Source organism: Nicotiana sylvestris, chromosome 8 (genome assembly GCF_000393655.2).
Source record: "Nicotiana sylvestris chromosome 8, ASM39365v2, whole genome shotgun sequence".
Taxonomy (NCBI): domain Eukaryota; kingdom Viridiplantae; phylum Streptophyta; class Magnoliopsida; order Solanales; family Solanaceae; genus Nicotiana; species Nicotiana sylvestris.
This window is the reverse complement of record NC_091064.1, coordinates 25,266,612-25,277,542: the sequence shown is the minus strand read 5'-3', so window position 1 is coordinate 25,277,542 and position 10,931 is coordinate 25,266,612. Positions and strand designations below refer to the sequence as shown.

Here is a 10,931-nt window from a genome sequence, read left to right as displayed (position 1 = left end):
TTACATTCTCCACCTCTTAAACAAACATTCATCCTCGAACGGGCATAGAAAAGTACCTGAGGTGCTGAATAAATGTGGTTATCTCCTCCGCTTGTCCTCGTCGGACTCCCAGGTCGCCTCCTCGACTAGTTGGCCCCTCCACTGGACCTTTACCGCTTAAATCCTCTTGGATCTTAACTGGCGATCATACCTATCAATAATGGCAACTATCTCATCCTCGTAACTCAAGCTCTCATCAAACTAAATAGTACTAAAGTCCAACACATGGGACAAGTCAGCATAATACCTCCGAAGCATGGACACGTGAAAGACTAGGTGGACTCCCGATACACTAGGGGGGTAAAGCAAGCTCGTAAGCAACCTCCCCAACTCGTCTCAACATCTCAAATGGGCGAATATACCTTGGGCTCAGCTTGCCCTTCTTCCCGAACCTCATAACACCCTTCATTGGCGAGACTTTTAAGATGACCTTCTCGCCAACCATAAATGATACATCTCGCGCCTTTTGATTAGCGTAGCTCTTCTGTTTGGACTGAGCTGTGCGAAGCCTCTCCTGGATCAACTTTACCTTTTCCAAGGCAACCTGTACCAAATCTGTACCATATAACTTAGTCTTACCATGCTCAAACCACCCGATAGGAGAACGACACTGACAACCGTATAAGGCCTCAAATGTAGCCATCTCAATGCTGGACTGATAGTTGTTGTTGTAAGCAAACTCTGCCAAAGGTAAGAGCTGATCCCACTGCCCTCCAAAGTCAATCACGCATTCTTTAAGCATGTCCTCCAAGATCTGGACTATTCGCTCGGACTACCCGTTGGTTTGTGGGTGAAATGCTGTGCTAAGCTCCATGCGGGTCCCCAACTCACCCTGAATAGCTCTCCAGAAATGAGAAGTGAACTGAGGGCCTCTGTCTGATATGATGGAAACATGCACACCGTGCAATCATACTATCTCCCGGATGTAAATCTGAGTCAGTCTCTTCGAAGTGTAAGTAGTCACAACCGGTATAAAGTGTGCCGACTTGGTCAACCTATCCATGATGACCCACACTGCATCAAACTTCTGCAAGGTCCGGGGCAAGCCAACTACGAAATCCGTAGTAATGCACTCCCACTTCCACTCTAGTATCAATATTTGCGGAAGTAGGCCACCCGGCCTCTGGTGCTCGCACTTGAACTGCTGGTAATTCAATCACCTAGCCACATACTCCACTATGTCTTTCTTCATCCTCCGCTACCAATAATACTGCCTCAATTCATGATACATCTTCGTAGCACCCGGATAAATGGAATACCTCGAACTGTGTGCCTCCTCTAGTATCCTCTACCTAAGACCATCAATATTAGGAACACATAGGCGACCTGGAGCCGCAAAACACCATCCTCGCCAATAGAAATCTCCTTGGCACTACCTTGAAGCACTGTGTCTTTGAGAACTGCCAAATGTGGATCATCGAACTGCCAGGCCTTGATCTGCCCCAATACTGAAGACTGAGCAACAACGCATGTAAGAACTCGACTGGGCTCTGAAATGTCCAACCTCACAAGTCTGTTAGCCAAGGACTGGATGTCCATAGCTAGTGGCCTCTCATTTGCTGGTATGAACGCCAAGCTACCCATACTCTCTGCTTTCTTGCTTAAGGAATCTACGACCACATTTGCCTTGCCCGGGTGATAAAAAATGGTGATATCATAATCCTTCAGCAACTCAAGCCATCTATGCTGCCTAAAATTAAGCTCCCTCTGCTTGAACAAGTACTGTAAGCTATGATGATTAGTATTAACCTCACATGATACCCCGTACAAATAATGCCTCCATATCTTAAGAGCATGAACAATCGCAACCAACTCCAAATCGTGCACAGGATAATTCTCTTCATGGATTTTTAGCTAACATGAAGCATATGCAATAACTCGCCCCTCCTGCATCAATACACACCCCAATCCAATGCGCGAAGCATCGCAATATACCGTATACACACCTGAGCCGGAAGGCAACACAAGAACTGGTACTACAGTCAAGGCTGTCTTGAGCTTCTGAAATCTCACCTCACAATCATCAGACCAACAAAAGGGAGCACCCTTCTAGGTCAATCTAGTCAGAGGTGATGCAATAGATGAAAAGCCCTGCACGAATCGTCTGTAATAACCTGCTAGCCCCAGGAAACTCCTTATCTCGGTTATCGAAGTAGGACATGGCCAACTCTGAACTGCCTCAATCTTCTTTGGGTACACCTTAATACCCTCTCCTGACACAACATACCCCAAGAATGCCACAGACTCTAGACAGAACTCGCACTTGGAGAACTTAGCATATAGCTTCTGCTCTCGCAAGGTCTGAAGCACTACCCTCAAATGCTGCTCCTGCTCCCCCAGGCTACGGGAGTACATCAATATGTCGTCAATAAACACGATGACAAATGAATCAAATCAAGGACTGAATACCATATTCATCAAGTCCATGAATGTTGCTGGGGCATTAGTCAAGCCAAAGGATATCACCAGGAACTCATAATGGCCATATCTAGTCCGGAATGCAGTCTTTGGAACATCCAAGTCCTGAATCTTCAGCTGATGATACCCTGACCTCAAGTCAATCTTGGAGAACACCCTAGCACCCTGCAAATGGTCAAACAAGTCATCAATACAAGGCAACAGATACTTGTTCTTGATGGTGACTTTGTTCAACTGGCAGTAATCAATGCACATCCGCATAGTCCCATCATTCTTCTTCACAAATAATATTGGTGAACCTCAAGGTGATACACTAGGTCTAAAAAACCCCTTTTCTAACAACTTTCAAGCGGCTGCTTCAACTCCTTCGGAGCCATACGGTACAGGGGGGATAGATACAGGTTGGGTGCCTGGAGCCAAATCAATACAGAAATCAATATCCCGATCCGGTGGCATGCCAGGAAGATCAGAAGGAAACACATCGGTGAACTCTCAAACTACCAGAACTGAATCAATCGTCGTAGACTCTTCGGTGGTGTCCCAAACATAAGCTAGATAAGCCAAACAACCCTTATCGACCATATGCCGAGCCTTCAGGAAAGAGATAACCCGACTAGATGTATCAACTGTGGAACCCTTCCACTCCAACCTCGGCAACCCTGGCATTGCTAATGAAACAATCTTGGCATGACAATCTACGACGGTATGATATAGAGATAACCAATTCATGCCCAGGATGACCTCAAAATCAATCATATCAAGCAACAGGAGATCCGCTCTAGTCTCGAAACCACAGAATGTGACCATCAGGATCGGTAGTTCTAATCCACAACCACAGAATCGCCCATAAGAGTGGAAAAATGAACAGGAGTGCCCAAAGGCTCGGGAGAAATAACCAGGAATCGGGCAAACAGATATGATACATATGAATAAGTAGACCCTAGATCAAATAATATCGAGGCATCTCTAACGCCGATGGAAATAATACATGTGATGACGACATCTGGCCTAGAAGGAAGGGAATAGAATCTGGCCGGAGCATCGGTTTGCTGGCCTCCACCTAACTGAGTAGTAGCTGGCTAACCTCTCCCTACCTGGCCTCCACTAGGATGACCCCTAATAGTCTTCCCTCCACCACTAGGTGGCGGGGCAGCCAGTGCTGAAATCATAGGCTGCTGACCCTGCTGTACTACCTTGCCCCAAAGCCTGGGGTAGTATCTCCTCATGTGACCAAGGTCTCCGCACTCGAAACAACCTTGCGGTGCAGTGGCCTGCTGCCCTGATGGCCTGTAGACCTATTGGAAGAAGACTGAATAGCCGGTGGACGGTATGAACTCTCCGGCATAGCACTGTTTAAGGATCAGAAGAACCCTGAGGACCTGAATACCCACCGGAGGAACCCTGAATGGCTGGCGGGCGATACAAACTCTCTGGCATGGCGCTAAAATTGGGGCGCACCGGAGCACCCCGGGCAGGTGGTGGTGCTGAACATGGGGGCCTGCTGGGCTGACCCCTCCCGAACCGACCTCTACCAGTAGCCCTCTTATCTTGCTGCATCTGCTCTCTACCCCTCATACGGTAGCCCTCAATCCTCTAAGTAATCTCAACCACTAGCTGATAAGGAGTCCCCATCTCCACCTCTCAGGCCATGTTGGCCCTAATGCCAGAATGCAACCCTGCAACGAACCTCCGCACCCCCTATGCATCAGTAAAGAGTATTATCAATGCATGGCGGGATAACTCAAAAAACCTCGCCTCATAGTCGGTCACCGACATCTGACCCTACTCCAGCCGATCAAACTGATATCGTAGCTCTTCCCTCTTAGAGAGTGGAATATACCTGTCCAGGAATAACTATATGAACTAACTCCAAGTGATGGGAGGAGAACCTGCTGGCCTGCCAAGAACATAGGACTGCCACCATCTACGGGCCTTTCCCTCAAGCTGAAAAGTAGTGAAATCAACTACATGTGACTCCAATATCCTCATGTTGTGCAGTCTGTCCCTGCACCAATAACTTCTACGGGTCACCGTCTGCAGCTTGTCTGGGCTGAGGCGCCACTACAGCAACTGGCTGGGCCCCATCTGCGGGTAGTGTACCTGGAGTCTGATACACTGCAGTTGCGTGTCTAGGAGACTGAGCAGTAGGGGACTGTGCTCCCCCTCCTGCCTGTGATGTAGCTGGATCCGCTGGAAATAAACCAGCCTGAGTCATAGAATCTATGAACCGCAGCATACGGCTCATGACCTTCTGAAAACCCGATGATGTCATAAAGTCTGTCGGGGTAGGCTCAGCTGCGGGGACCTCGCCCTTCTCATTGATGTTAGGATCTCCCGAAGAATTTGCTGGTGGTACTACTGGGATAACTTTGGGATGCTCTCGTCCCCTACCTCGGGCCGGTGCCCTCCCCCAGCCTCTGCCTCGGCCTCTCACAACGGGAAGAGCAGCTCCTCCCGGGATTGGAACATCAGTTGTGCATGTGCTCACCATCTGTGAGAGAATAGAAGACGGAAATTTAGTATACCAACCACCGCACTATAGGAAAATAATAAAGAGTAGTTTTCCTAACACCCTATAGCCTCTCGAAGATAAATACAGATGTCTCTGCACCGATCCGCAAGACTTTATTAGGTTTGCCCATGACTTGTGAGACCTACGTGAACCTAGTGCTCTGATACCATGTTGTCACGACCCATCTCCATAACAGATCATGATGGCGCCCAACATCGTTGTCAGGTAAGACAAAGCGGAAGTACTAATAAATTCTTATTTTACTTACCCAAAATAGTTACAACATTTTCTTAATTTGCAATTAAAAATAGGTGATAATATGCAACATTCGATAATAATTATACAACCCAAAAGAAACGTCTACTAATGTGTGTGTCATGACTTGGTGTCACAAGTTGTGGGCAACTAGTAGAATATACAAAAAAATAAATCCACCCTACTGTCCGAAATAGAATAGACAGCAAAAATAAATAAAGAGAGACTCCATCAAGCTGTTGAACGACACAGGAAGGGGCAGCTCACCGTGGATGTCTCAGACTATGAATCAGGGGTGCACACCAGACTGAAAGTCAGATGTACCTGCCTCAGATCCTGTACAATTAAGTACAGAAGTGTAGTATGAGTACATAAACAATATGTACCCCGTAAGTATCCCGTCTAATCTTGAAGAAGTAGAGACGAGAGGTCGACTTGATACTTACTAAGGTCAAATAATATAATAAAGTATTTTGCTAAGCATGGGAGTCACAAATAATAACAGTTTGTAGCAAGAGGTAATAAGTCATGTTCTTAACAATTTTACAATAAGCCATTTACATTTCAAATATTTAGCACATAAAGTCATGGATAAGATTTCATATAGATATCATGCGCACATTATGCCAAGGTCGACGGCCGATCCAACAGAAAATAAACTGTGCACTACCAAAGGGTCGAATGGCGTGAACCATAGATGCATCTATTTCTACCGAGGAGATCGGCCCGACCCACAAATATCAATTAATATCAAGAAAACACATGAAGGCTCATTTATTTTCAAACAAATTCATATAAGTGTCCAACAAGTGTATACATTCGCTTATATTCCTTTCCAAGTCTCTAGCATACCCTAAGTGATCACATTAGCTAGCAAATATAGAGACATTCACAATATAGCATGGTACGGGTCCTAGACTACCCGGACAATTAACATAATAGTAGCTACGCACGGACTCTCATCACCTAGTACGTACGTAGCCCCCGCATTTAGTAGAACTTATTCAATTATTATACCTATGGGGACAATTCCCTCTTACAAGGTTAGAAAGGAGACTCACCTTGCTCCAAAGTGCACTTCCAATACCAAGAACGAGCCCGAACTCTCAATTTGGGGCCGAACAATCCAAAACTAGTTAAATAAGGTAGGAACTAGTCAATATAAGCTCACAAGATCATATTCTAGTTATTTAAGCAATTTTCCAACCCTTAACACAAGTTTCTTAAAATCCGACCCCGGGCCCACGTGCCCGGATTCCGAAATTTCTCGTAGGAAGTTGTCCTCTATAACCTAAGGATCAATAATATATAATTTCTAATTCATTTCATAACAAATTTCGTAGTTAAATCTAACTTTTTTCAAAACCCTATGTTTTGCTCTAACCCCATGATTTTGCTTTAATCTTAGTGTTTAATCTACCTAAGACACAAGTATTAGACTAAGAATAGGAGGGAGAAACTTACCTCAAGAAGCTAGGTGGAAGTCTTCTCTCAAAAGCTCCCAAAATCGCCAATGGAGGAATAAAAGTGGCAAAAATGACTTAGAACCCGTATTAAATGAAGCTCACTGCTTCAACGATTTCCGCATCTGCGGTCAGGGGACCACATCTGCGATCCCGCCTCTGTGAGAAATTGGACGCACCTGCGGAATCGGCCAAGTGGTTTGCGACCGCTTCTGTAGTCTCGAAGCCGCTTCTGCGGAGCCGCTTACGCGGTTTTGGCCTGGCCTACCCTGGGCCGCATCTGTGATAGGTGGACTTCTTCTGCAGTCTCGCACCTGCGGTCGACCAACCGCAGGTGTAGTTATGACAGAAGCAGATGCTTCAACACTTCTCAAAAATTCCAACTTCACTCGAGCCTCGTCCAATTGATGCTCGGGGCTTCTGGGCCCCATCCGAACATACCGACAAGTCTGAAATCATGAAGCAGACTTACTCGAACCTTTGGAACGCTCAAAACAATGCTAAATCTAAGAATCACCCCTTAAAACCAATTGAATCCAACTTATGAACTTCAAGTTCTTAATTTTCCTCTAACGAGCCGAAACTCCCTTAAACTGCTCGGATTGGCACCAAATTTTGCGGGGAAGTCTTAAATGTTATATTAGACCTGTACAGGGCTCTGGAATCAACATACAAGCCCGATACCCGTGTGATAAACCATTATTTAGTTTCTTTAAATCCTTAGAATTTCAGTTTAACAATTTCTAATAAAAATTCATTACTCGGGCTAGGGACCTCGGAATTCGATTCCGGGCATACGCCCAGGTCCCATATTTTCCTACGGACCCTTCGGGACCATCAACACATGAATCCGGGTCCATTTCCTACAATATTGACCAAAGTCAAACTTAACCTTTTAAGAAAATATTAAGGAATCAAATGAGCATATTTCAACCCAAATCCTTTCAAATTCACGAACCAACCATCCCCGCGGGTCGTAAATGAGTTAAAGCAAGTGCGGGAAGTTTTATTTGGAGGGACGGGGTTCTAAAAAGCAAAATGACTAGTCGGGTCGTTACATGAATATTTTGTAGAAATGAGCATTCTAGCTCGGTGAGTATCTCCTTATATGAATTTTATGTGTGGATCGAGTGGAACGCCCCCACAGGTTTGTTGTTTGGATTAGTTTGCATGTCGATAGTGTGATATTGAGTACAGTCCCCTATATCTATTTTTGTGCATTTTGTTTCCCATTTTCTAAGGAAGGTTCATAACATATTTTTGATTGTCTAATTAGTTACGTGGGTTGCGTAGTCCTTTCCGGAGCTTGTTTTCCTTATGTATCATATTCGAGTTGGTAGCTTGTTGGCACATTATGGCATTATATGAGAGTTTTGGCAATGTCTGATGTGGTTTATTGCCTGAGCAGCTTGTACTGGGTGAGGCAAGATTATGGGACTTGGGAGTAATGCGATCGAATTACATAAAGAAGATTAAAGAGAAAATATAATTATTTGGTTCATAATGAGGCAATGGTTCTTGTCAAAGAAGGAACTTAATGAATTATTGACTCATCAGTTGGTCATGAATTTCAACATATCTCTTCTATCGTGGCGGTATTCCCAGAGTTGATACAAGACTTATATATGTTTTGAGGTGCGTTGCGAGCATCAGATTCGTGAAATGTCGGCTATTGTTATCAGAGGATATTATTATGGTCATGTAAGTTATGCATTACATAGTGTGGATTCAGCAAAGGTATGCAATCATGTATTGGTGCATCGCATAGAGATTGATACGGTGTTCGTATGATGGAAGCGGGCCTGGCAGAGAATTTTGAATATTGGAATTGGGTTAAATCCCATTTGGCTGAGTAAAAGGGAATATCTTCATATTAGCTCGAGCTAATGTGCTCAAAACAGTGATTTCAAACAACTCTAGAGTAGTCCTCAGCACGTTCGTGGACGAACGTATGTTTAAGTGGGAGAGAATGTAGCGACCCGACCTGTCGTTTTGAGATCTAGCACGTTGTCTGGCAGTTTGAGGTCACGAGAAGCTACACTTTAGGTATTACGACATATTCACGTTGTCGAAATTGAAATTCGGGAAGTTCGGAATTGATTTGGAAAGAGAATTCTCATTTCGAAAGCTTTAAGTTGGAAGATTCTGACTAAGGTTGGATTTTAAGTAATCAACCTCGGAATTGGAATTTGAATGTTCCAAAAAGTTCGTATGATGATTTTGGACTTGGGTGTATGTCCGGATCGGGCGTTGGATGACCCGGAGGCATTTCAGCACCTATTGTGGAAGTTAGCATTTTAGAAGAATTTCATAAATTTGGGTTGAAGTGCGTTTCTATGTTATCGATATCCGTTTGCGATTCTAAGATTGGGAATAGCTCTGTATGGTGATTCTGGTATTGGGAGCGCGTCCGGAAGTGGATTTGGAGGTCCGTAGGTCATTTTGGGGTCATTTGGCGAAAGTTAGAAATTTGAAGGTTTTTGAGGAGTTTGACCAAAAGTGGACTTTTTGATATCGGGGTCGGATTCCAATTTCAGAAGTTGGATTAGGTCCGTAATGTCAAATGTGATCTGTGTCAAAAATTTGAGGTCAATCGGATGTGATTTGATAGTTTCGCCATCGAATTTGGAAGTTGGAAGTTCTAAAGTTCATTAAGCTTTAATTGGGGTGTGATTCATGATTTTGATGTTGTTTGATGTGATTGAAGGCCTCGATCTGGTCCATGTTATTTTATGGTATTGGTTTGTGTGACTGGACGGGGTCCCGGGGGCCTCGGGTGTGTTTCGGAGGTGTTTGGGTTGTATCACGCTCTTATTTGATGTTTCAACGTCATTTCTTTGGGCACAAAAGACACTATATTGATAAAAAAAAACCTTTTATTTGTGATTGGATTGAACCATTAGATCTGTATCGTGATCACGGAGCCATAGCAACAAGAATCATCAAATTTTGATGTCGTATGAAAGAGTTATGCCCATTTCTGTGTCAGACAAAATTGCTGGTTTCAGGTGCAAAGATTTGTTCTTCGCGAATGCGAGAGGTTACGCGAACGTGAAGAAGGATTTCTAGGTTGAGCGGTCAATGCGAAACATTGCTCTTCGCGAACGCGAAGGTCTCCCGCAAAGGCGGTGAAGAAAAATCGCCAGGACAATGTTTTAAACCAAGAATTTTAGTATTTTGGGCATATCTTGCGTTCTAGAGCTCCGTTTGAGGTAATTTTTGCAGCGTTGTTCTCATCTTAACAAGGGGTAAATATCTAACTATTTTGATGTTTCTCCATGATTATTTCTGTTGATTTCTATTTTTGGCCGTGTATAAATTATAGAAATTGGGATTTTGAGTCCCAAAGTTTAAAAAATAGTAAATCCTTGATTTGAGGGTCGATTCATCAATGAAATTGGATGAATTTCTAGATACAGACCATATGAGTTATGGGTAATATTTATTTTTAATAATTTTTGAAATCAGAGTGCGTGGGCCCAAAGGTTGATATTATCGACTTTGCGAGCGTAGTAGGAAATTATTGTGAATTGGATTATAATAAGTATTGGAGTATATAATTATGGATTTACACATTTATTGACTGGGTTTGGAGCGTTGGGCACTGTTTGAGGTGTTAGAGCTATGTTGGAGCCGGTTATAAAACTTCGGAGCGAGGTAAGTCTCATTTATAATCTTGTAAGAGGGAATTAAACCCATAGGTGAAATAAATTAATATGTTCTTCTAATTGAGGCGGCTACGTACGCATGAGGTGACGAGAGTCCATACGTAGCTACTAGCTATGCCAATTTTGGGTAGTTTTGGTTTACATCATGCCTTGTTGATATTGCTGTCGATTTATGTTTATTGTTTGCCTTAAAAAGAAGCAAGATTGAGGTTGAGTAATAATTATCTTGAAAGAATGGAAATTTGAAGAAATTTAAGATTTAAAAGGTTTCATTTGATCTTCGAAATTTTGAAAAGAATTTAGGAATATTATAATAGCTTAAGATATCTATGTGTAACCGCGTCGCACGTATATTTCGAGCGGGGTAATTTCCTTAAAAACTTCAAGTTGAATTTCCCTTATTTTGAAAAGAATCAATAAAGAGATATGATTTACATGTTAAACTTATGTTTGACCACGTCGTAGGTATGATTTGCGAGCGGGGTAATTCCTTAAACTTAGATTTAACCGCGTCGCAGGTATGATTCACGAGCGGGGTAATTAAAATTTACATTTGACCGTGTCGCATATATGATT

General features: G+C 43.4%; 1 protein-coding gene across 1 annotated transcript; it reads right to left on the bottom strand.

Annotated features, from left to right (window-relative positions):
* Positions 1-331: 331 nt before the first annotated feature.
* Positions 332-781, bottom strand: LOC138874802 (uncharacterized). Its single transcript, XM_070153587.1, has one exon. It carries the CDS (start codon positions 779-781, stop codon positions 332-334), a length of 450 nt encoding a protein of 149 aa, XP_070009688.1.
* Positions 782-10,931: the final 10,150 nt, after the last annotated feature.

What these genes read in the sequence shown, in the direction of transcription:
- LOC138874802 (XM_070153587.1), bottom strand. Translation starts at nt 781, where the DNA reads ATGCTTAAAGAATGCGTGATTGACTTTGGAGGGCAGTGGGATCAGCTC.